This window comes from Periophthalmus magnuspinnatus, chromosome 11 (assembly GCF_009829125.3).
Source record: "Periophthalmus magnuspinnatus isolate fPerMag1 chromosome 11, fPerMag1.2.pri, whole genome shotgun sequence".
Lineage (NCBI taxonomy): Eukaryota > Metazoa > Chordata > Actinopteri > Gobiiformes > Gobiidae > Periophthalmus > Periophthalmus magnuspinnatus.
Genome location: NC_047136.2, coordinates 8,656,928 through 8,683,679, shown reverse-complemented (window position 1 = coordinate 8,683,679; position 26,752 = coordinate 8,656,928). Strand labels below are relative to the sequence as shown.

Genomic DNA, 26,752 nt, shown 5'->3' with positions numbered 1-26,752 from the left:
AGAACTGACTTAACTGGAACTACAACAGGTGAGATGATTTGTGCTGTTAAACGAGCCGCTCTCAAGCAACTTTACAGTCACAAGCTACGTAGCATTAGCCAATAGTTTTGAAGTAAGGCCCTTTCACCTTTTTGCTGAAAATCAAATGCCTAAACGGGACCATGAGCGCTCGTTTTGATCACAGGCTCCTGAAAATGTGCTGTTTAAATCCAGTTGGTATTTTTTCCAGAGTTTTCACAATATTTTAAAACTTTTTTGACTGTGTTTGCTAATGTGTGCATTGTGTCAGCATGGTAACTTCATACACATAATTCACCTTGATTTGCAATTGTTCATAGAGTGTAGGTGGGTTTCAGAGTGATGATAAATTAGGACAGTTGCCATAGCGAATAAGAATTTAAAACAAAATATTGTATCCTTTTGAATGAAAAAAAAAAAAAAAGAACTTCCTCAAAATTATAATAAAACGGGAAGCCCAAACCCATGAACAGATGCGTAACGTGGCAGTGTTAGATGAGTAGATGAAAAGTTTTCAAAAAAGTGCAAATTTCACTAATCTCGTTCTGTATTTCTCGTTTGTGGTAAACATAGGCTCCATGTGAATTCTTGTCACACGTACCTGGGTGTGATTGAGTCTATGTCCTCCATATTGTGCTCAGAGCCATGTTACGGCAGAAAATTGACACGTTTTGACATCAGCACTGTTCTATGATTGAAGTGTAATCACGCCTCTGCACCTTTCAGTTTCTGCACCAAATGCATTGTGGGTGTTCTCCAGACATGATCCCATCTTGGCCTCACTTCAGTGTGCACCAGATAATACCAGGATATCACATTTCTTTTGCCGCTATCCCTCAACATTTACAGCTCTCACGCTCACGCTGCCGCACTAATCGATTAAGGCCACCGCGGGTCAGGTGACAGTCTAGTACTTTTATGGCTGCTGTTTGTAAGATGGTGTCGTATGGTAAATGTCTGACAAAGGTAGACGTGACAATGAAGTATGACTCTCATTCAATGTTTATTTTTTGTTGTTTACTACTTTTATATGCATTTACATTTTATATACATACAGGAGGCAGATAAATGTATGAAGCAATTATCTAGTAAAGAAAAATAGGCTACATTCTGTATGTGTCCATTCATAGTTTTCATGTATTCAGTGAGAATCTACAATGTAAATAATCAATGAAATAAAAAAGAAAAATAAATGTCTTGGGCTTGCGGTGAGACAGGTCCTGGATGGACAGGGATTGTATGTAAATAAAGTGTGTCCAAACTTTTGACATGTAGTTACAGGCACTGCAATGTCAAAATTTCTGAAATGTTGTTGTTTTTGTTAATTGGAAACTTGAAAATGTTGCAAGTTTGAATTCTTCATTTTAAATACTTATTTTTTTTTTTTCTGGAGGAGGCTTTGTCTGAACTTATTTACCTTACATTTTTACACTGAGCATCTCCAGATTTGACCTGTAACTTGGCCTGGTGGTGTCATCCTGCTTGTCTCCATGGAGATAGACAAATTACATGCCATATTGTGAAACATTCCAGTCAAAGCAAATAACATCTCCATGGAGAGAAGTGGCAGACGCTCCACCAGAAAATTTACACATTACATCTTGAAATGGGCAACCTTGTTTAATTCATGAAATTAAAAACTACATATATATATAAGATGTAAATTCACTTGACTAACTTTATTTCTTTCCTCTTCCAGGCCACGGCTTCACGCTCAGAGGAAGTTTGCGCAGTCTCAGCCCAACTCCCCCAGCACCACTCCAGTCAAAGTGTCCGACTCCAGCCTGAACACTGGCCTGTCCTCGTCCCTCTCGTCTCTGTCCCTGTCCATCCAAGACCTGTCTCGCCGCAAGCCCAAGACAGAGGACTTCCTCACCTTCCTCTGTCTCCGAGGTAAGACACGACCCAGAGTTATTTAATACATGAACCTGTATGTCCTGGTACTAGTATAAAATGGAAATATGCTTTTTTTTGCGTAAGACTTGTACATGGAAATTTTGGTAGTTGGGTTTTCACTTGCTTGCTACAAAGTTCAGAGTTGAAGGCTCTGTCTGTAGTGGTGGTAAATATAGTACAACACTATAATTTTTTTGCACTTTTTTGCACATTATTTTGATTGCAGTTGTCACATACATTACAAAACAAATCGTAGTATTCCTGAACTACAAAGTATCATAGTGTATCTTGCAACAGTGTCAAATTGAGTAATGACTAATGACTCAGTTGGCACGACCTTGTACGATACTATTAGACCCACAGTGAAAACTATAGTAATTCAACAAATTAACTTTCAACTTATTTAGGTCATTTCTATAGTCTCCTGCAAGTACTCCATCTGAACACACCGTAACCTTAGTTTATTGTAAGTCTATATTTTACCCTCCCCTCTGCCCCTGCTCCTCACAACCCCACCTTGTAGCACTCACTCTTACTACAAATAACTGTGTACTTGCCCAGGGCTAAGATTATCCTGCGTTTCATCAGCTTACACATCTCGCCCTCGTACCTTTCAACAACTCGCGTCTCTTTAACACTCTGCCTATCACCCGCTGCAGCTGCTCCGGTCCAATCTGCTCCCTTCTCCACAGACTACACTAAGCAGGTTTGTTGCCATTCGGTCGCACCTTCCATATCAAATGAACTGCAAACGCTCATGTTCAGTAATTAGCGGCTTAGTGTGACATGTTGCGCTCGCTTTGTTAGTTTGGTTTGATTGTGTGAACAAAAACTGCAGTTTAGTATATATATACACAATATGAAAGAAACATAAGCAGTTTTGATTTGTAAAGAAATGAAAGAAATCCTCAGTTTTTATGTACTAGAAGATATCATCATATTATAGCATCACTGTCTTTCGGGTACGTGAGTTTTATACAGGAAGGCAAATGTGGTCTGTTGTACTACATGTAAATATTAGTATAAAATGTGGTAATTAATATATTTTGAAACCATGAGAAATATTGCTAAGCGCGCGCCCCCTGCCAAACCAGCGGTGTGGGCAGGATGGGTCGTTACTTTCAACAAATTTGCTCCAGATTGCTCCAAATTTGCCGCTATAACTGCTAGCCCCAATGAGCTTTATTTGACTGGAGCTGAAAGCTATGGGTGACGTCACACTCACTTAGTCCACTTCTTTATACAGTCTGAGTGTAATACTACAAAAGTTCACACATAAACTTAATATGCAGTTGCAATATACTGCAATAAACTTAATATGCAAGTTTTTCAATGACTTCTTGAATTTTTACCCCATATTTCAATCTTCTGAACAGCCATTTCCATATACATTTTACATTTTAATTCAATATATGACCCACCTCTGTTGGTGATGGAATACGTGTCATTTTAGTTCACGACACTTGTTGAACCTGCTCGCTATAAATTCTATAAACATTTGTTGTCTGGCAGAAACACTTTCCACTTGGCTTGTCCACTCTGCTATTACAAGCTTCACTTTATTTATAGCCGTGGTTTAGCGCTGTTTGTGTGTAAACGTATCTCCTAACCATGCTGTGAGGATGACATTTTCCTGGGCCTGGCTGCTGTTGCTCCGTTTCCCCCCATGGCCTCTCGCGTGACCCATATGTGGAGACCCTTAGCTGGACAGAGGCAGAGGAGAAGGTCAGAGCAGCCCTGGAGGTTGCCTGTTCAAAACGTCCCCACATCCACCCCCACTCTGTTGCTGGCAGCTTATCTTCCACCCGGACCCTCCCACCGTGTGTCTACAGATCCAGGATATTTGAGGACATCAGTGTCAGCCCTGGATAAGCTTTTCAAAAGGACTGGAGTCTTTGATATTGTCAGAAGCCATATCCGCTTTAACACTGTGGTCTGTAGCATGTTTCTGATCTGGGCTTACCACATACATTAAACACACTGGCCACAGCAAACTACTTCCACTGGATTTTTGTAGCAAGTAAAAGATATTAAAGAAATTAATCAACTGAGAAAGCTGATAAGGAATCTAGGGATATGAGCCTGCATGGTTCTATTAATCAAAAGTGTGTGCGAAAATATGAAGTTATTGCTTTTTATTCATGTGGGGCTGCGGTTAAGTAGTTGGCTCCTCTGCCCTGTAACAAGAAAGTATTTGGTTCAAGCTGCCGACTTCTTCTCTTTAATTTAAGTCTGTACAGTTGGATTTTTCTCTCACGGATTTGAAAGAGACACTCAAGTTTAGAAGTTTAATTTATACATTTAAAAACAATTTTCATGTTTCAGTTTCAATGGTTTTATTGGTCCAAGTCAAAAGTTCAGCAAGTGTAAATAAACCTACACCCTCCCACCCACTTCGCTGTTTGCAGAGCTTATCTGTAGGGATGCAACAATTTCGTTTTCCCATGATTCAATGTGCATCTCGATACATGAGTCATGACATTAATTTGATTCATGTTTTTTCTGCTAATGGGCAAAATATAAAGACTTGATTCATGATATTTACATAAAACATTACATTTTAATAAATTACAGTAGTGCGACTGTAAAGTATTCTATATGTGAAGTGTTTTACTTCTTTTAGTTCAATGATTTACAGCTCAGATTTTTAATTCAATAAAATCCGAACTGTGCTTTTTAAGGCGAACAGTTTTTATAATATTCTCCTATATAGCCTGCCAGGGGAATTACACTATCAGACTTTTCCTTTTTTGATGATGATTTAATGAATTATTTAGATTATTTCTGTTCTTGTCCCCCTGAATCTCACTACGTTTACATGCCGGTGTCCGCACTGCTCTTCCTCGTCTCCAGCAGCAGTAGTGACAGTAGCTCCGCCCCACACTCCCCTGGTGTTACAGACACACAACACGCTTCCATTTTCTTTCTGAACACTCAAACTATGTTATATTACTTCGAAATGTCTCTACGGAGTGTTTTCAGAGTAAAACTATTAGATGGATGATTAGTTACAGTTTTTAGAGTATTTAAAAGTTCATATTTTAGTCATTCCTGGTGCTGTCAATGTAAAATAAAAATGAAAAATATACTCCCCCTCTGTTAGAATATTTCAGCTCTAAGTCTCCCTGGAGCTTTTTAATTGCTGCGTCTGGGGAGGAGCGCACATGAACTATTTCTCTTCTAGACCAAAAAAAAACAAAACAACACAACACACATGAAGATAACACGTGTAACGAATCATGACAACCATATTCCGATAGTTGATATTATATTGAATATCGTTGCATCCCTGCTTATCTGATAAAATTACACATAAAGAATCTGTCTTTCAGTTCTAGCTTCACTCAGAATATTTCAAAACACTTTACAATGGTGAAACAAATGGCTTTAATCTCACTCAGCTGTAAAATCGTGACAAAATTCCCATCATGCTGCTTATTGCTTTTCATTCCACGCTTGTAATTGCCACATTTCTTAATAATAAATTGCCTCACTAGGGTTTTGCTGCAGTTCTATCCAAGGAAAAGTTATTTTTAATTCGCCAGTCTCTGTGGGGGGTTGAGTTGCCAGATAATTCTGATGTAACGTGGTAGCAAGCCAGAGGATGGAGAATTTATAAACAAAATTTGAGTTGTCTGTATTGACACTTTGCAGCTGATGTCATCAACATTCCCTGGGGTTATGATGCTAACTGTAGGCCCTGCTCTGTCTGATGCTTTGTTACTCAAGTTAGACTTTAATCTGATGTTTATTTTAACACAATCTGACCATAAAGAACAATCAAACACCTCAACAGGACTTGTATTGATCACAGGCTCCTGAAAATGCATTGTTTAAATCAAATTGGCACTTTTTCCAGAGTTTTCAGACTATCTTCAAACTTTTTTGACTGTTTGCTAATGTGTGCATTGTGTCAGCATGGTAACTTCTGAAAATTCTGCCTTACACATACAAGTAGAACACCCCCAGCATGATGTTCCTGCAAAGTATCAATTGAAAGCTAAGGGCCATGCTTTCTTACCACCCACACTCTTGTCTGTGTGTGTCTGTCTGTGTTTGCGTGTGCATCTACGTCTGTGTGTGTATCTGAGTACACATCTCCAGACACACACTGGCACAGACTCTGGTGTCCTCTGAATGCTGTTTATGTGAGGGCCAGCGCTGCAGTGGGCTTGTTTATATCCATGGAGAAAGCCATTTGGGCAGAAGCCAGACTGTCTGCCTCTGGAAACCTGTGGAGTGTAGAGCAGGAGGGGGCAGAGAGGGGGCAGCACTGAGCCAGGCTGAGGGTGGAAATGGATTATCTGTCAGCATACTTTAGCAATTTGTTCACAACCTTCCTCTTAGTGGGAACATTTGCTATATTTTTTTATGCCAACTCCTGTACAGAGCTCAATATCGTGTCATCACAGCTCACCAATTTTCAGTAGCCCATGTTAAACCAATGAGGATTTTTGAAACTATTGTGATCAACTGTTGTGATCCAGCTGTTTATCAGATTATTACATGGCTCTGGTTTACTCTTGAAATTGTTTTTGCTAATGTATCTACCAGTATGGATCAGAACTGGGCGAATGAGGGATTACACAGACCAGTAATGTAAAGTTTTTTAACAGTTGGTCTCTAGTCTTCGGTCTTCAGTCTCCTTATCAAGACTTGGCACTAGCACAAAATGTTACATTTTGAGTGTCAATTATCCTTGATAAAGGAATTTTAAGTTTTGGATATTGCTGGAAATGGTTAAATCACAGCTCTGCATAAACAGGCAATTTGGCTCATGAATAGTACAGTTGTGATGTATTTTCTATTTGCTATCTTGTGGCTGTAAAACAAATTAATCTGTTGTAAATATCTGTGCTAAGAATCATGCTCATGAAGCTATTGCTCTGCAGACTGTAGCAGAAGGCAGTAGGCCACATTGTATAAAGATATGGAGCGATTAGGAGTAAATGAATAACCCTCTGTACACACGCTCTTCGAAATGACTACTTTATGTAATTTCCCCGAGAGCTGCTCCTGGTGCCAGTGTGTGCCACTGTGGCTTTGGCCTTCGACCTGTGACGCTAGCAGCTCCAGCACGCTGCAGGTTCACAGGGTGCAGTGCTGTGGGCTTACATAACCCCAGTGTTGACCCACTGAACCAGCCTGTGTATTCATCACAATGATTACACATGCGAGACTTGCACTTGCTCAACAGAACAAGCTGCCTGGGATGAGCAATATACATCAATTTAAGAGGAATTTTTATTGCCAGATTTTGGATTTTGGTCTTTTGTCTAAGTTTAATAGGTAGAAATTTACCATAAATCATGCAAGAATGAGCAATTTAGCGTCTCAACTGCATTAGGGACAAAACGGCTTGGATTTCTATACAATTTAGTCTCCAATGACAAACGATTTCAGTTATGAATAAAACTTCTGGCTCCATATTATCTCCTATTTTTGTGCCTTCAAAAACAGGAAAGCTTTTACTGATAAAGATTGTTGAAATTTGACTTGGATGGTTTCGAGCTATATGACTGTCTCTGCAATTTTTCTGAGTTTTTGTATCCTGATTCTATTTGTGAATGAAGTCTGTTTTCAACCAGGATTCAGTTCATAGTTTACATTCAAAAATTCTTCCAGGAGCATTCACATTCACATCACACAGAAGTTAGCACTACTCTCGTTTCAAACTTAGATAGTCTCGTCTATAGGCTTGACGCAGGCCATGTTTTGACTCCTGGGAGCGAGGCTTAATTGCAATGTACAGTAAGTGCACAGCTGCTTTGACCACTGTTCCTCAAGGACAACACAATGTCTGTAGTTGTAATGTACTGTTGGGCTGTGATTAAAGCCTAAACGATTTGTGCCTCTCTTGGAGCAGACTATATTGTGCAGATAGAGAAGGATGCAGAATTATCCAGCATTGTCTGACGCCACAGCTCGTTTTTGTCAGGTTCATTCTTCTAGCTACATCGATACAAATTTCCAATGCTTTTCCTCTCCTTGTCTTTCCCTCTCAAGTGGATGATGAGGAGTTTTGGCAGAGCTTGTTCGTAGTAGATAACTTTATTCCTCAGTGCCAAAAACAACTTCCATTTGTCACTGTTGACCTTCCCTGTAAACAGAACACCCACTTACCGCTCCAAGTCGGCACGTCCACAAGTCCCCACGGCGATTCAACTCTCCTGATTGACTATTTAAATCGTCCTCATTGTTTCAGTTCCTGTTAAGAAGACAAAGGAAGGGTAGTCAGAGAATTGTGGGTTAGTAATTATGCCCCCTCCCGTCCGCGAGCCCGGTTAAAAATGACAATCCTAATAGACTCTTTCAGGCCTAATCATGATTTGTCTGTGGTTGGAATGAGGTGGATAAAGCACTAGTGTAATTGGGGGATTGGACGTGAGCCCTGTTGGAGATCTTGTGCTGTTTTTCCTCCATTGCTGTACAATGATCCAGTGTGAGAGATGGACTTATGGTTGGGATGCCCCTGGTCAACAATGAGCAGGGAAACAAATTTGTATTGCCCATTGAACTGGTCCCTCTAATCAAAATAAATTGGGAATAGATTTTGTAGCTCGCACATTAGTTAACAGACTAGAAGTATTGTGTGCCTATAGATAGGAATTTGTTACAGAAACGTATTAAACTCCAAAATCATGTACCTATGCCTCATTCTGACACCATTCTAAAAGGCCTGGAAATGCAATCATTGAGCTGCCATTGTTTCTAATTGTGTACATTTTGTTTTGTCTGTTTTATAACTAACTGTCTTTATAGCACATGAAATATTTTGTCTATGGGTTGTGGTGTTTATGCCTCTTGGCTAGGACTCCCTTAAGAAAGACCTCTCTGAATCTCAATGGGACTTTCCTGGTTAAATAAAGGCTAGAAAAAATGAAGTTCTTATTAAACTGAAAAATATTAAAATGCTAGTGCCATAAGTCATTGGTTTGTTATCTGGGAAATGTAATATGCATTTTTTGTGAATACAGACTGATCCAACAGTTTATTTTTGTTGGCTAGAGCCCCGAAATGCCTCTCAACAAGCATTAATTCTACTCTGAATGACCTTTATGAAGTCTGTATTTATATCCTGAATTGACTTATGTCACTAGATTCTTAGTTATTCGTGAAGCCAAGAGTCCCAGGTTTCTCTAGTCTGTTTGTGCTTGACCCATGCACCTCTCATTTGGCCGTCTGCTCAGATGCCCCTGCGGCCTGTTTGTCATTGGCCTCCTGACCCTTGTTGGGGGCACTAAATTACAGCCTTTACACTAATGAATCAGGTCATTAGGAGCCGAGGGGGCCGGGGAGTCTACCTGGTGTTTGTTTGGTCTTTGACAAGGGTGTTGGTAAAGACAAATGGTGCAATGGTTTATTCAATGCATTTTTCCTGTCACGGTAATTATTCACCCTGACCAGTGTAAACTGAAAAATAACAGAAATGGAGACTCGAATCGACCATGTTGAAAACCAGGTTCAAAACACGGAGCATGTGTTGGGCAAGATGTTAGACGTTATGAGTGAGCAAGAAAGCAAACTGACTGGTCAAGAGAGCTGGTATCAACAAGAGAATTTAAGATTGTATAATGTCCCTGAAGATGTGGAAGGTTCATCGATGGTAAGCTTTGTGGAGAAAGTACCTCAGAGCAGTCTGAACATCCTCCAGTCCACTAACCTTGACATTGAAAAAGCCCACTGGGAAGGAGCCCCCAGTCCAAAGAGGAATGGGGAAGATAAGCCTCGCTCAATAATAAGATTTGCCCGCTTTACAACCAAAGAGTTTTACACAAACCATGGACCAAAAAGACGGTGCTTCTAGAGGGAAGAACAATATACTTTGACCAGAGTGATCCTCCAAGTATCGTGCAGTAACGCTGATGCCAAACGAGTACTGAAGGGACAAAACATCTGATTTCAAACTCCTTTCTTTGCTAAACTGAGAGTGTTTTATCAAGACTTGCTTTATCAGACAGCGGAGGAGGTGACAGCAGACATGTGAGCCAAGAGTTTCCTGGTCATAGAGATTACATTGAAGGAGGGCCGCAGCAGGACACCAAACCTCCTCCTCCACCTCGGAGGACCAGTGAGGTTACATGAGATTCGTAACAAACCATTTGGTAAACTTGAATATGCTACTTTTCTTTTTTCCCTTATTAAATGTTGAAATACATGTGGAAAGACTTTTCTTGTCGAAGGAATGGACACACTGAACTGTCCAAGGGGCCCTCATCCCTTAGAGATTAGAGTTTCTCCTGTTGCTAGTTGTTATGCATAACCTTTTACAGGGTCAGACAGGAGAGACCCATACCCTGGAATCAGTTTTATTTTATTCATATTTGTTTCTAAGGGAGTTGGCCACTTTTATATTTTGACATTTCATACTGCACTTGTAGATTAAGTAATGGGTAACAGCTGTATAAAATGTGCCTCAGTTAATGTAAATGTGCTGACAAACCCAATTATTCTATTCAAACCAAAATTAAGAAGGAACAGGCACGGGCAGCTTGTTCACAAGAATCCCACTGAAATAATAATGAACATGAGAAATTAAAGTGGATGGGATTTACAAAGATGTTTTCCTCTTCATGGCCGGAGATGAGGTGTGGTGAGTCATTTGAAGTGGTTACAGAGTAGTATAGATGGTACTTTGGTCACATTCATGAATGTTTATGCCTTAGAGCGACATGAATTTCTTTAAAAAATATCTTAATGCTATAGTAACAGAAACATCTGCGACCAGAATGAGATGGTTCTACAGAAAGGTCCCCAAATCAAACACTTTGTATAAGAAGGTCCCCACTCTTTTTGAGGAAGTTGGTTTGATTGATATTTGGAGAGATCTTTTCCTCACGAGGCATGATTACTCTCAGTATTCAGCTCCACATTCACTTCATAGGAGAATTGATAACTTTGATGATTGATGACTTTATAACTTTTGGAACAGACGAGAACAGAATTCTAACTTGTGAGATGGGAACAATAGCACCCTTGCATCTCTTGGCCAATTTAATTTTGTGCCTCAGAGTCTTGGAAATTCATATATGCTCAAAGATATCAATTTTAAGAAAGAAATCAAGAAAGAAATCAAGGAGTTTCTGGACATAAATGATAATGAAGAAGTCTCAGGTCCAATACTCTGGGACACACTAAAAGCTGCTATGAGAGGGGAAATGAGACCAGTAACCAATGATATTTAATAGAGATGGGGGCAGGTAAAATTAATAGTTTCAAATGCAGGTTTCTGTTGTAATACAGCGAGAATTTATCAAGTTCAACATTTGTGCATTTACCTTTTGGATATTTCACTGGGATCTGGAACTATAATGTCATCAGATTTGAGAAAACTAACCATCAAACAAAGGGAAGGAGCATGAACCTGCCTGTTATGCTGACGACATTTAAATATATTTAGGACAACCTACAAACTCCCTACCTGAACTGATGCATCTGTGTGAACCATATGTCAAACTGTCCGGATATACCATTAAAATGAATAAAACACTTTCCTACAATTATAATCCACCAGTGGAAATACTCACCAAATACTCAATGAAGTGATGGCTGAATCCTTAAATACCAGTATATTAACATACCATCAAACAATACAGATATGACCTCCATAGACCATTACAGGACATATTTAAATGTACATTTACCTTTTGGCATAAAAACTTGCTTGGATGTGTAAAAAAAACACACGTATATTTTCTGTGCCTTGTTGGTTGCTTGTAAAAAGTGTATAACTAAGATATGGCTATCACAGGAAATGCCAAATTTGACAACATGGTGTGAAATAACACTAGATATTTATAAAATGGAGAGATAAGAGATAACGGTGCATAAGAGATAACGGTGCATAAAAGTGGGTTTAAAGAACAGTGTTAGTTCTATATAGTCCCTCAGTCGTCAGGTATGATCCATAGCAAAAGAAAAAATCAAATCTGGACCAAAAAAAGTTGTAGGAGTGAAGACGTTTTGCTGCTGAAGAAGTGGCTCGGATGAGCAGCAAAACGTCTTCACTCCTACAACTTTTTTTGTCCAGTTGACAGATTTGAATTTTTCTTTTACTACAGTGTTGGTTCTAATTTTAGAAAAACTCCAAAGTGGACTGCACTGTTACATTAGCGTCCTTCTTCATTCATGTTTAAAATACTATTATCTAAAGCTCTGAGCCCTTAAGACCTCTTTTCAAAATCACAGCACAAGTGCAGGTACTCTCTGCCGACAGAATCTGCTGATCTGCTCGTTTCGTCTCTCTGAGGAGGTAATTAGGAAGTGGCAGAGCTGCTGAAAGAAAAGTGTGATCCAAGCCAAAATACTATCTAACATTACATTATATCACACACTATCACTTTGGAGGAGATGAAAGCTAACAATTTAACAAGTCAGAAAAACTTATCTTCATTGGGTCAATGAAAGTGTTTCAGTTTGTAGATCAGAGATGGAAGATAGTTAGTGTGTTAGAACAATGAGGATAAGTGAATAATGGACCTCATTCTTCCTCTTACTGTTCTATCTTTGCCTTTTTATCCATGAAGGATTTAAATTGAGCCATCATTGCATCATTGCGCCCAGAAAAGGCTACAGCATTGAAACGTGTGGTTGGTGCCATTTCTTCAAGTATAGGTTTTTATTATATTATTTATTTATTTAAATGGTAGAAGTTTTAATGGGTGTATCAGTCTCACTCCTGGTATATATTTTCTTTAGCCTCTGTATGAACCAACAGTAATGTAGCAGTGTTTCTCGTTGGTCGTCCCTCGCCAGTACAAACTGTATGGTGCCAGTCACTGCTGTGTTTTTGTCTGTGTGAGAGGGCCAGCTGTTTGCACGCTGATTTACGAGTGTAACATTATCAGATTTAATAACACGGCTTTGTGCTTTATGACCCTTTTATGAGTGTGAGTGTGCGTCTCCATCCTGCTAACCAAGCTAACATTACAGGCTATCTGCTGCCAAACAACATTTAGCTTCTTACGGCACATATTGAACCAGATTTTTCCAAGATGACAAAGTGAGCGATTGAGTGTGACAGAAGAGGAAAAGGGAGAGGGATGTCAAATTTTGTGCGTCTGAAATTGACAGTAATCCTGTTTGGAAAAGTGAAGAAGACAGATTTGGGATTAGCCACTAGAGAGAAGGAGAGAGAGTATTTTGGATGCTAAAAGAACTCCTTCAGAGTGCGAAGACATTTGAGCTCTTGTACAGTGTATAAATCTCAATAAAACTGTCAACAAAAAGCTCTGAGCAGAGGAGGGCTGTTACAAACTCCCCGGGTTTAATCGCACCTTTCTTTTTCTCACCAAATCAAGAATGATTTTTCCTCCTGGAGTCTCACTTTAAACCCTGAACAGCAGAATAGGGTTTAAAAGTCAGTTGAGGTTAAGCTAGCTCAAGACACTCCCTTTGCAAAATGGTTTACTGGCATTATTATGTTTAACAATAACAATGTGGTCCCATTCATTCACTTGTTTCGTTTTTTTTGTTTGTGTGTTTGTATGTGTGTGTGTTTGTTTGTTTGTGACAAGATTAATTGCATACTTCAAAGGCCTCAGATTTGAATCGAGGTTACAGAAAATTTGTAGCAATTGCCGTTTCTTGTAGAACTTGTTCTAGATTAGTTTTATTAGTAGTAATTGTGGCAGGGGCGGTGCAACAGTATAGTAGTATTAGCAGTGGTGGAAGAAGTACTCAATTCTATTAAGAAAAAGTACACATACTGGAGCAAAAATATACTACGCTACTTAAGTAAAAGTATTAAAGTGTCCATTTAAAAATGTACTTTGCACATGTTTTGATTTTCATAAAGATTTGGTCTGTATTTTGTTCAATAGAAACAAATGTAGCTGTTTTTATTTGTATATTTTTATTTGCTCAAACAATTAACTTGTTAAAACTAAAACTAAGCCCCCTCAGCCTTTTCAGCAGTAATAAAAAATACTTCTCAGTCTGGTTCAAAAATGTAGCGGAGTAGAAAGTAGATACCTTCTCTCAAAAAAAAAGTTAAAAATCCATTTATAATTTACTTAAGTAAAGTAGATACCTAAAATTTGTATTTAAGTACATTACTTTACTACTTGGTTATGTTCCACCAGCGAGTGTAAGTCATTTCTTCTGTTTATAACTTTTTTGCACTTTTACTTCAGTACAGATTTGCTGTTCACGTTCAGTACTTGTTAGGCATTACTATAAAAACATAAATATTGTACACATGTTGCCATATACAGCAACTCTCTATGGAATTGTACAACTAAATAAGTCATTGTTGAATGTTTGCAGGGCTTACATCTCACGTTTTCTCTCTCCATTATTCATGTGTGTGCTCAGGCTCATCGGCTCTGCCCAGTAACATGGCCTACTTCGGCAGCTCTCAGGAGGAGGATGACCTGGAGGAAGAGGAGCAGGAGGAAGAGGAGGAGCAGAGGAGCGGGCTGCAGTCTGACAACGCCTCCGCCTCCTCTTCCTGTCACTCCACGCCACGCAAGGGCCGACTACCAGGGAGACAGCCCCTCAATGGACATGGTAAGAACTGTGGTCAGCAAATCGGTTAGTAAACGCTGTGTACATGATTTTTACGGCCCTGAAAACAGTTTGCAGTGGTCCACAATTATTCCTCATGCATTCCAAGCATCTTAATTATTCACCATGATGAGTGGAGCAGAGTTTTGCTGTCATGGTAATGCTAACAACAACTAGCATACCAAAAGCCCACTTCCAGGTTCTTGGAAAATAAAATGCTCAATATTTGGATGCAGACAGAGCGATGTCATTTTGACCCTAAGAGGTACTTTAACAATATATCTTTACTGAGGAAAACAAATTTTGCTCAACCACATGTGGAGTACAACCCTTTATAACCCCCCTGTTATAACATCTCTAGTTATGGTAGAGCATTTTCCTCTCTCAATATAAAAGATATATTACTTAGCATAATTTATAAGCATTTTAAGGAGTCTTTCTGGCTGTGTCCGACATATAAAATAACTCTGTGTCAGATTTAGTGTTTTTCTTTCCTTATCTGAATAATGAGTGAAATCTGGAAAAGTGCCTGATGCACACAGCAAATTATAGTTTAGACTGTTCCACTATATAATCAATGAAATAAAAACACTTAAAAACACTGCAGAATAAGGCATAATGACAACTGCAATGGAAAAGCAATATAACACGATATATGAAACTCAAACTCAAGCAGTGACCCTTAAAATGCCGTGTCTCGTCTTCCCGTCTTATACGTTCTGGGGATGACACTGTTTGAGCTCAGACGCTGGAGTCACATGGGACATTCGAGCTGCACATCCACTCCTTCCACCCCAATTAACACTTTGCTCGCTAAGCCCCAGCAAAGGTGTAGATGCCCCACAACAGCTGGCCGGGCCTTCTCCTTACACACACCACGACACAATGGCAGCATATGTTCACCCCTGGGGCAAATGTGCACATCCGCTGTTTAGGAGATTACATGGAGGCGGCTGACCGTGACAGTAGTGAGGCCATACGCACCAGAGGAAGTTACTTACAGTTGCACTATGTGAGTTTTCTAGTGGAGGGTCCGTCACCTGCTGGTTACCATGGAGATGTTATTGCATGGGAATGTTGCACACTGTGTTAGCTAAGAAGACTGGCAGTTAATAATAAATCCCCCAAAAAGCATATATTTATAAATTGTGACATATCTAGATCATAATCTATCATCGTTTTGTTCATTGTAAATTGCATTATTTATCTAAACAACAACAGACCTGCCTCTTCATAGTCACAGCAGATTTTAATTTGTGTTTTTATTATTGAAAAAATGCTTATGTGTCATCTTTTTAATCTCTACTTGCATGACACAGAGGTGAATCTTGTTTTCAGGGTAATTTTTTGCAATGAACACATGCAATAGATAAAGTTTTAATGTCATACTGTGGAAAATTCCCGACAAAGCAGTATCACCTCAATGTAAACCAGCATTTGGCGGACCCTTTTCCAGGAAAGTTGAGTAGTACACCTTTAAGATGTACAGTATGCACCCAGATAGTAACCTTAAGGTCTGCCCTGTATTGCTCTTTGGAGACTTGTTGCTACAGTGATTTTCCCTCTTCAAACCTGCATTCTGTGGTTCCTCCTCCCTGCAGCCTGCACAAAATTGCCGCTAGAAAAGTTCAAAAGGTGAGAGCTTTGTCGTCCTCTGGAGTCAAATATGGAGGAGGAAGGAAACGGCAGATAGAGGAGAGAAATAAACACACAGAACGTCTATAGGTTGGGTTTTCTTTACTTTATGGAGGCCAGTTTTTATTTTGCTGAATTCACTTGGTTTAATTTGATTATTTTGTAAAGGTAGTGGATAGTTGGTTTATTTATACGTATTCTTTTTAGAAGCCAAAGAGCTAAATTATTAAGTTGACAATTTGATCCAGCACTTACACATTTCAGTACACACATGTTACCTTAAAAAGCATGTCCACATTAATATTTCAACTATTAAACAGCCTCTTGACTCCCAGTTTATCAAGTTTACCAGCAGTGTTTTCATAGCAGCTTGGCGCCCCAGCTCTGATAGGCTGAGCAAAGAGATAAGCAGAACAAGTAGACAGACGTGTAAAGGACAATAGAGATGCTGACATGAATACGTGCTGTTTACACTGTGCTAGCAGTCGGACATTGCCTCAGACCGCCTTGAGCATCAGGCAAACACGCACCTTTCTGTGGGGATAAGATCAGTGTCAAACTTAAATATGCAGTTTGGGACGATTCCAGTGCAACCAAGGTTACACAGGCTCTTAGGGATGAGGGGAAATGGCAGAGAGGGAAAGATTTGAGTCAGGGAGGTGAGGAGGTTTGCTGTGTGCCATTCATCAGCGCTCCACCGCTCCTCTGGTCGGGCCGGCTGCCATGTTGACATAGTTAAATTTAACAGCTTTTATTGGGTTTTCGCTTTGCTCACTTCTCAATGTCACTAGTTTCTCTTTACTGACAGAGACCACATGATGCTATGGTTGAGCAGAACAGAAAGAGTACTCATGCAGAAAAACGCACGTCTTAAGAAATAAGATACCTGTTAAGAAGTTAAGTAAGAAGGTAAACTGCAAATTGTACTAGATTTGTTGTGTAAAATCAGATAAAATTAGTACAGGGATTAGCAGAAATGTGAAATATGATTGGTACGCCTTTACTGCGCCCTCCATCAGAAGCTTCTCAAAACTACAAAAATGCCAAGTGATATTTTTATAGCAGTTTCACAAAAGTTCTCGGTCTAAAATTAAAACGAATATTTGTGTATTATTGTTTTTCAAATCACTCAACTGATCTTGAAAAATCTTGTTCCCACATAGTTTATAAATGCAAATAAATGTGTCAGTGATTGGATTTTGAAGGGAACTACATACGCTGGGTGGTGTGTACATTTAAAGTGCTCTATACATTTCTTGTCCTCTTACAACCCGCCCCCTGTTGAAACGCATAGCCATAAACCCAAACTGAAAAAGCCATTGAAAGTATATGTGGTAATTGCTTTGCTGCTGTTTGACTCACTTAGCTTCATCCCAGCGGGCTGTGGAGCTCGTGACACTTTTACACCGCTTTATTGACATGCGCTGAACAAAGAGAGCTTCATGCACACCTTAAATCATGCATATTTCACTGATTAGGGGCTATACCTGGGCCAGAACCTGTCACTCCAATGTTTGTGTGGGCTGTTCCACTTGGGTCTTGTGGTTTGCTCCCATGGCTATATGGGGCATTATATACTACAAGGGAGATGTGCAGAGGTGTGTAGAGGAGCCAAAAATTGTTCTAGCTACTTCAATATAATATTACTCAACTAAAAAGTATTTGCAGGAACTACTATAAGTATATCCATCTGGGTGTAACATCTGATCTTTTATTTGAAGTTCATGTCAAAGGAATGCATCAAAAAATGCACAAAATCCAGTCTTTTCAAAAAATACATGACAGAAATTGGAAAAAAGAAACACAATGTTCAATAACAGCATTTAATATTGTCATCAATAATCTTTTTGTCACTTGGAGACTTACTAATAGTGGCACGAGTAATCTTTTTTTTAACTTAAGAGTACAATAGGATTAAAAGCACCATGTCTGGAAACTACTCAAAGAAGTATATCGTTTCCACTAAAGTAAATGTAACTGAAAATACTATTTTTCTGTATGCATTATCCAAATTTAAACCCAATCTTGTGCTTTTTCTGTGCAGTGTTCCACAGCCATGCAAAGGGGACCCGGGAGAGTCCGAGGCCCAAAGCTGGTTCCCATGGTCGGGATTCATCTGCTCCACAACTGCCACCTCCTCCTCCACCCCCTCCACCGCTGCTGAGGGAGCGCAGTGAACGGGCTGAAGCCAGGGAGCATGCCCGGGAACAGGCCTTAGCCCGGGCCAGTGCCTCCAACGGGCTGCCACCACGACGGGCTGCAGAGGAGCTACGCAAGCAGGTACGGGGGAGTGACACTAGAAAGGGAAGTTGAGATGGTTGAGCTTTTTTTTGTGACTTTTTATGTCATCATTTAACTTTAACTACATTTCTCATTGGTGAAAGTGTACAAAATTAAATACTACTACTTCAGTAACTAATACAACTTCTGCTTTCACTATGACTAGGGCCACTACTACTATTGCATGTACTTTTGCTAATTCTGTTTTACACATTTGGAGATTTTAACATTTAGGTTCAATATAACAGACCCTACATTTATGTATTTATTTATTTTTTACCTTTACCTTTAATAAGAGAGTATTATGAAATTAGATGTTATGGAATTAGTGTGCCCTCCGATCAAAAGCTTCTCAGAACTACCACAACAACTCAAATAGTTCTGTCTAAAATTGGAAAGATGAAACCTACATTTTATTTTACACAAGTTTTTCTGAGCAGTAGTGGTTTAGAAATCTTCCTCATAGCACCCGGTTCTTTGTAGTAATTTGTCCTTGGCAGATTTCAGCTTGGCATTGGTGCTGTGAGACATGGTTCATTACTAGGCTGCAGTGAAGGCTTTGACAGTGCTGCTCATTCTCCATAATGTCTTTGTGACTTCTTCCCATTTGCCACATCCTCCGCTCTGCTCTTAGTGGCTCCTCGTTACGCTCGGGTCCTGTTGCTTTCTTCTCTCCTCTGTGCATTGTGCTGGGAGAGTAATGATTGTGTTTTGGCTGCAGCTATATATAGTTGAGCCGTGAAAGCCTGTCTCTCTCCTCCCCGCTCCGTGGCATTTAGCAGGTTTCAAGGAACCCCTTTTAAAGTGTGAGAAGGAGATGGCTACTGGTATAACTTCAGTGGAAAGAGACTCGTATTGGCTAATCAAAAGCATTGTTTTCAAAGCTGTGTGTGAATGCCTTCTCCTCTTTTGCAGTTGTTTGTTGTCGTAATGTGGCGCCCGCGATGCAGAGTCAGGCGCGTGCTCTAGCGTTTCAAAGTGGCTTGGATTGTCCACTAAATCTAGCAATGAATCTCAATGAGAGCCACCGCTGCCAAGAGAAACTTGAGGCTTTTTCTCCTTTTCCATTCACAGTTGGCACGCGGCACGACTCTTTTTATTCTTCCCCAGCCCAGCGTCATTACACCTGTACATCCGCAGCTCTTTCGTTTTCACTCCATTTCCCTTCATGCTTCACTCTCTCCCTCTCTTCTTCTTGTGTCAGACAGACGGATCCTGCCCTTGACAACATGGCTCCAGTCATTTGGAAGGATTAGAGCTCTTTTCCCATCCTCACTCTCTCTGTCCAATTAGCATGAACAATATGTGCGTTAGGAACACACACACGACCAACTGTGAAAATACCGCTAAGCCTTAGAAAGGTTAAGTGATTATGTAGTTGTAAAACCAACAAAAGGTTGTGTGAGGAATACCGAAAGGGTACAGGCATTATCATAATTTAATTTGCTGTGATTCTCATTGACTTAATTTAATATTGGCTTGTATCAACAAAGTACACTGCATCCTAAGATGACTTTTCTCAAAACAATATAAATCTGTCCATTTGCACAGCTTGGTTATATCAGACTGCGTTTGGGCTTATGATTTGGCAATAGCTTTTATTTTTTATTTAAACAATACCTTAAAACAAAAGGGCCAAATCAAATTTTCCACATTCTCATGCTTCTTTTTGCAAGTTCAATAGTGAATTTAAAATTATGCAAGGCTGCGCTGACCTTTCTTTGCTTTATAAGAGTCAACCTGCCCAAGGCTGCGCTCTCCATAATAAGATGGAGGAGAGGAATGAAGGCTTAAGCCAGATTTATGCCTCAACGCTGAGGTGTGCCGCATTGAAAATGACCCTCCTATGGCTCCTCTATAGGTACTGCTATTACACAAGTGCTGACTGTCATAGGAACTTTTACATGTTCACAGCTATAGCCAATCAAAATACAGAAAACAGTTGATCAGACCAAAACAAATTAGTACTACCCTCGTAACAGTTTATACAACTTTACAAGACTGTGTGGTCCGTGCTTCCTGTGCTTCTGTTGACCTTGTTTTGGTACTTTTATAAAATCAATTTGCTTTGTCCTTTCAGTATTGGTAGCATTTGTTGTGGCTTGAACAGTCCCAAAAGTATCTTCACTTCTTCAGCTAAAACATCCAGTTTACCAGATCTAGTCCCCATTTCCCCTGTGTAGTTTGAATAGTTAAACCTTGTCTTTTGTCCTCTTGCTGGTCTTCTCTGTGCTGCAGATGTTGCTGTTAAAGTCTTCCTGCCAGACCTCAGCTGGGCTATAGCAACACATGATGTCATTAGGACCCTCCCACCTCTTCCTCACCCCCTCCTCCCTGCTCACGTGTGACCGAAATCCACTCCAGAACCGTCTCCGCTGTCTGCCTGTGTGCTCTAGTTTTTCCTTCTTCTCATTGTCCTCCTTTTTCCTCACTATTGTTTTTATGCTGTCAGTTCAAACTCATAACTGACTGTCAAATACATGTTTCTTGTTCCGTTTCCAGCCTGTCCTTGCACAACCACTTTTTCTCTGCCTCCCGTTCACTTATCTCTCTTCCTGTCCTATATTCCACCATAACAAATAATTCCCAGTCAGAGGGGGACACTGACTGAGTGCCCCTCTCCAGTGAACAGAGCCCTCTTGTGGAAGAAGTGGGGATTGCATGAGCTCAAATATCGCGCCATGTCAGCAAACTGTCCGGCCAAATATAGCAGTTACTTGCTCCTTCAGTTTCCACTACAGAAACACTCACATTGAAATCTCAGTACTGAATGAAATATAGGAGTTTGTGAGTTATGCAACATACAGGAATATGCAAAGGTTTTGTGTAGTTTTGAGTGCATTTTATTTAAATGAATAACAGGATCCCTAAAATTCTGAAAATTCATAACCCAAATTTCTGTGTATTTTTATAGGATTTGAATTTATTATGGATTTATTTTTACATCTACTTGCATCTACTTTTACACCTCCCTGATTCTCTCCATGGATATGCTATTGCTTTTAACATATCGGGGTCACCTCTCCACAGGTTTGACCTGTAAGTTGGCCTGGTGGTGTCCTCTGTTTGTCTTGATGGAGATGAGTTTAATTCCTTTCTGTTGAGCATTCCAGGTAAAACAATTACATTTCCATGGAAGCAAGCAGGTAGTGCAACCTCCCTCAGAAAGCTTACATAGTGCTCCTTTATACGACTGTACAGTTCAGTACATTCTATTCATCAAGTATTTTCTCTCTATTGGCCCCCTGTGTTTTTTCATTGTGAACAGAAGTGTGTTGAATTAAGAAGGTGGCAATGATTGACGGTGGCAGGGTTAGGTTTCAGTCCCCCCTTATCTTTTAATGGACTGTTCTTTGTGTGAGCGCCCCACCACCTGAGCTGAACACAATACAATACATTAGGCACACACACATGCGCACGCACACACACACTTGAGCTCTATGTGTGACATGAGAGGCCTTCAAAGGTCCAACTTGTCAATGGCCTGCGGTCACCTCACTACTGTGGCGCCCCAGATGTGATTGATAACTCCATCCAGTCTGTCTGTCTGCAGCTCCTCCTTGCCACATTATACTTCATGCTCCTCGGGGTTTAGAGAAACAGCATTCTGCATATCCAATGTAATATTCCATTCAACCATGATGTTATGACAGAAAGCACATTGGCTTAGCGGTCGTGGTTTTAAAATACTTCACAAATATGATTGATTGGCTATGTAATAATTGGATGGCCAAATGTTGGTTGCTTCCCCATATGCCCTAACCACTAACCCAATGACTTTTTGTTTGCTAATTACTAAGTACTAATACTTTTACAGAATAAATGATTATCACAAAGACATCACTCTGCAGATACTTGTATGAGCTAAAAGAAGATATGAGTTAGAAGTGCTGGAGAGGAGTCCCGCTGAGGCTCTCACAGCTGCAGACAGCCAGAGCCTCTGCCTCTGTCTGCACGCAGAGCCCACTCATGGCCCTTTTATTTATAGAACACAAATGTAATTATAGCCTCTAACCAACCCCAAAGCAAATAAAGGCCTGTTTTTATGTGCCTGGATGAGATTTAATTCCACTGACCCCACCTCCCTCACACTGTCCAGCCATCTGCCAGCACTGACCACGGGAAGGCCCGACAGGCTGCTTCATGGACGCACAGGCTTCATGTTTTCCAACCCGCTGTTTATCTTTGAATGTAGTTGTTCAGGGACACTCAAGGAAAAGAGATGTTTAATCTTAATGAGGTTCTCCTGGTTAAGTAAAGGCTAATAACATTTAATTTAGATTTTCCTTTATCTGTTTATTACACATGGACTGTTTGCAAAGACATTACGTCTAAGTTCACTTGGATGATTCTTTTTTATAGGTCTGAACCTTTATTTAATAATTATTTTATTGCTGTCCACACCATTTCTTTGAACCTGTTAAGATATTTCTTTCTCTCTTTCACAGGTCACTAAACTGAATGGGCTGACACGGAGCGGATCAGCACAAACTGTTGGTTGTGGTGCCAAAAAGAGCCGTGACTTCCGACTGCCGTCCAAAACTGTGAAGAAGTACACAGCCACCGTGTCCAAGGGCCACGTCACCTACACCAAAGCCAAACAGAGAGAACTGGGCAAGAAAACCAAACTCAGCAGCGCCTCCCCCGCATCGTCAGCGAACAATCACAATCAGCACAGCCAGCCAGCAGCCAGCCCCCCGCTGGCCCACTCAGGAAAAGCCGCCGCACCAGCCCCTCTCAGCAATGCAAAAACACGAAAACAGGTGCTATTATCAAACGGGCTGCACAACGCCAGCACCCGCCTCAACGGTCGACTCAACGGCCAGCGGCACAACATGCTGTCCAAGGAGGACAGCCAAAAACTGTCCCAGCAGAGCCAGGTGGAATGTGCCGGACGAGAGGGGCTGCGGAACTCCAAGCGGCGTCTGGAAGTGGTCCTACACGCTCTTGAGACCGGACCCAAGTCTCCTATCATAGACGCCAAAAAGGTCAAGCTTCAGGCCACGCCTCTGGAGACGCGCAGCAGCAGTAAAAAGGTGCTCCATCAGGACAAGGCTGTCACTCCCACTGTGGCCCCCACCACACCACTCACTAACGGACATATAAAAGAAGCAGCTCCTTCACAAAGCTCCCCTGACCCCCCGGAATCTTCCAAACCTCCACCTACAAAAACTCCACCTCTTAAACAGAGTACACCTCCCAAACAGAGCCCGCCCCCAAAACAGACCCCTCCCACTACACCGGCAGCCAATGCAGAGGTGCTCAACCAGCGGCCCAAGCGGGCCTCCGCTGGTAAACTTATGCTCATCCGCCAAGCCCAGCAGCAGCTGAGCCGCTCTCACAACCGGAGCTCAAGCTCGTCCTCGCCCTCCAGTCACAATCAGCCCCCAAACCTCAGCACTACCTCAGACCCCCAGCGCCCCTCCACTGCCCCCGCCTCTGCCTCCCAGCTGCTCTCCAACGGCCCACTCAAGGCGGGCGGACCGCGGCCAGACCGGGACAAGGAGTGGGACCGCGAGAAGGAGCTGACACGGCAGAAAGAGCGCGAGCAGGAGAAGGAGTGGGACAGGCAGAGAAGCAGAGTGGACGGCTGGGCAGAACTGGGACAGGCTCCCATTTTCAGACCGGCCCCGCGGGAGTTCCAGGACCCCCTGGTGTACCTGGACGCTGTGCGGGAACAGGCCGAGGGAACAGGGATGTGCCGCATAGTGCCCCCTCCTGACTGGAGGCCAGAGTGTAAACTGAGCGAGGAGATGCGTTTTGTCACACAGGTCCAGAGGGTCCACATGTTGGGACGCCGCTGGGGGCCCAATGTCCAGCGCCTGGCCTGCATCCGCAAACACCTCAAATCTCAGGGCATCACCATGGAGGAGCCACCCGTCATAGGTGAATAATGTTCAGTAAGAATACCAGCATGTCTCCCTATCATAATGTCAGATTCTCACATATTAATATAAATATTGCTTAGCTTTTGTCTAGACAAATAAAAGTAAATTTAAAGTAAAATATATTAAACATAAAAATGAATTAGATTTGCTTCACACAGAAACATTAGATCCTCCACAGTCAATGCTCTGTTTTATTCTGCAGGTGGATGTGAAGTGGACTTGGCTCGATTTTTCCAGCTTATCAATGACATGGGCGGCATGCAGCAAGTGATGGACCTTAAGAAATGGACCAAGTTAGCCGACCTGTTGCGTATCCCTAAGTCTGCGCAGGACCGCCTGGCCAAGCTGCAGGAGGCCTACCTGCAGTACCTGCTGTCCTACGACTCCCTGAGTGCAGAGGAGCGGCTGCAACTTCAGGCTGATGTGGCGCTGGAGAAGAAGAGCCTGGAGTCTCGCAAAGGTCCTCTGGAGGGCTTCTCGGACTCCTCTGCTCCCAGCGCTCTGGCTCTGCCCCGCTACGAGCCCAAGAATGGGCTGGTAGGCGGTCTGGTGGGTGGGGCCGCTCACCCTCGTACCAATGGAGTGTACCACCCTCTGAAGGAGCTGGAGGCTCAGGTCAAAGTGGGCCGGCGCCGGCTCTTCGCTCAGGAAAAACAAGGCAAAGACGACAGGCAGCAGCATCACGAGCAGGATGAGCACGAGGGGGTCCTCGGTGACCAGCACAAATGTATCAACAAGGTCAGCAAGGCTACATAAAACTGCATACAGAGCAAAAGCCCGTTAGTCCATGTCTCTGTGTAGTGTAGTGTCATTTGTTTTGTTAAGCCTTTCTCTATGCGCGTCGCTCAGCTGTATAACCCATCAGCCTGCCAGCAGCTGTGTTTTCTGGCTCTCTCAAATGTAGGTCAGGCAAAATTCTGGCCCTGAATTGGCTTGTTCCATTCAACAGGTCCTTTTTGTTTTGTAAGCCCCTCTCTCCCCTCCTTAGGCAAACCAAACATCCAAATCGAAAGTTTGATAGTCCCGTTGTTCCTCACACCCCCGCAGAACTAAACCTGGATCCCATTTATTTTCCCTTTTTGGAAACTAAATCCCTGGACTCCTCTTCCCTAAGCTCACAAGCGTTGTTAGTATCTGCTGCTCTGTGTGGTATTGTACAGCCTGTGAATAGACCTGACCAGCCTTTTCCAAATACAGCAGATCAGCAGGTTTTATTTCACTTAACTATTGAGGGAACAGCACTTGTCAAGTGTATAATTGGTTCTAAATACAAAAGGAAAGGGTCAGACAAAAGTACCACTGCTGGCTTTTAAAAAGAATTGTGTTGTCACTGCCCATCTTTATTATACTGCCTTGAAGGAGAAATTATCATTTTCAAAGTGGTCACTTTTATAAAGTGATCTGCTCACCCTAAAGGATAAAATGATTTATAAAGTTTGTGACATTGATTCAGCAAAGACAAGGTTATGTAGCAGTCGGGTCGTTTATCTATGGGCCCAGAGAGCTGAGATTTATGGTCTCCTTCAAAGTGACTTTAGGAACAGAAGAGGGTCAAATGTAACTCAGTGAGGAGCCTGATCTAGCAGATTTGTGGACATTCTGTTGGTCGTAAATTTGATCAGTGTTGCAGTATATTTGTGATGCACCTTGTTCATAGCTTCGAGCAATTTAAAGAAAATGTCTTTTTGTTGCAGGGGAAATCTGTGTCGTTGACTAACTTCTTCAGGATAGCCCGGAACACTATGACCATGTGCTTTAACAAAGAGCCAGGAGCTGCTGACGTTGAGGTTTGTGCCCCAAGCTTTTGATAACTCTTAATGTTTACATAGTAATATGCTTACATTTTACACTCCTGCCCACTCATTTCACCTGGCTATTGTCTCTTGCAGCAAGAGTACTGGCGGATAGTTGAACAAAGGGACAGTCATGTGGCAGTGCATTGTGGGAAGGTGGACACTAGTACACATGGGAGTGGTTTTCCCACTGGAAAGTCAGAGCCCTTTTCCAAGTAAGCATTTTGTACATTTTGTAAAATCTGCCTGTCCCAAAGATGTGTTAAAATAATCAAGTTTTTATCCTCTCAGACATGGATGGAACCTCACTGTCCTCCCTAATAATTCGGGATCCATTCTGAGACATCTTGGTGCTGTGCCTGGTAAAAATCTTATTCCACATGATGTAAGTTGCTGCTTCTGTATGAATTCTTTAAATGAATGTTGTTCTTGGTTCATAGGGGTGACCATTCCCTGGCTTAACATTGGCATGGTTTTTTCTACCTCATGCTGGTCTCGAGACCAAAACCGCCTTCCATATATTGATTACTTACACACTGGTGCTGATTGCATTTGGTAAGTCATAAGACCTACTTGTTTTTAGAGGATCATTGAGAATGCTGCTCTCACATGTCTTTCTTTCAGGTATTCTATCCCTGCTGAGGAAAAGGCAAAGCTGGACAAAGTGGTCCATACACTGCTTAAGGCCAATGGCACTCCAGGATTAGAAATGCTGGAGAAGAATATTATGGTCAG

The 26,752-nt window shown here is 41.5% G+C and overlaps 2 protein-coding genes across 2 annotated transcripts in view; one reads left to right on the top strand and one right to left on the bottom strand.

The window, feature by feature from the left end:
* The window catches only part of tpd52 (tumor protein D52), a 369,330-nt gene that overhangs the window by 16,930 nt on the left and 325,648 nt on the right, over positions 1 to 26,752 (bottom strand). The window lies entirely within an intron of this gene.
* jarid2b (jumonji, AT rich interactive domain 2b) overlaps positions 1 to 26,752 on the top strand; it is a 102,161-nt gene that overhangs the window by 71,261 nt on the left and 4,148 nt on the right. Inside the window, exons 4-13 of the mRNA XM_033975861.2 lie at positions 1,718 to 1,911; positions 14,230 to 14,424; positions 18,101 to 18,336; positions 22,785 to 24,222; positions 24,427 to 24,962; positions 25,919 to 26,011; positions 26,114 to 26,232; positions 26,309 to 26,379; positions 26,458 to 26,572; positions 26,642 to 26,747. Coding sequence (XP_033831752.1) covers positions 1,718 to 1,911; positions 14,230 to 14,424; positions 18,101 to 18,336; positions 22,785 to 24,222; positions 24,427 to 24,962; positions 25,919 to 26,011; positions 26,114 to 26,232; positions 26,309 to 26,379; positions 26,458 to 26,572; positions 26,642 to 26,747 — 3,103 coding nt within the window. The remainder of the gene's footprint in view (positions 1 to 1,717; positions 1,912 to 14,229; positions 14,425 to 18,100; positions 18,337 to 22,784; positions 24,223 to 24,426; positions 24,963 to 25,918; positions 26,012 to 26,113; positions 26,233 to 26,308; positions 26,380 to 26,457; positions 26,573 to 26,641; positions 26,748 to 26,752) is intronic.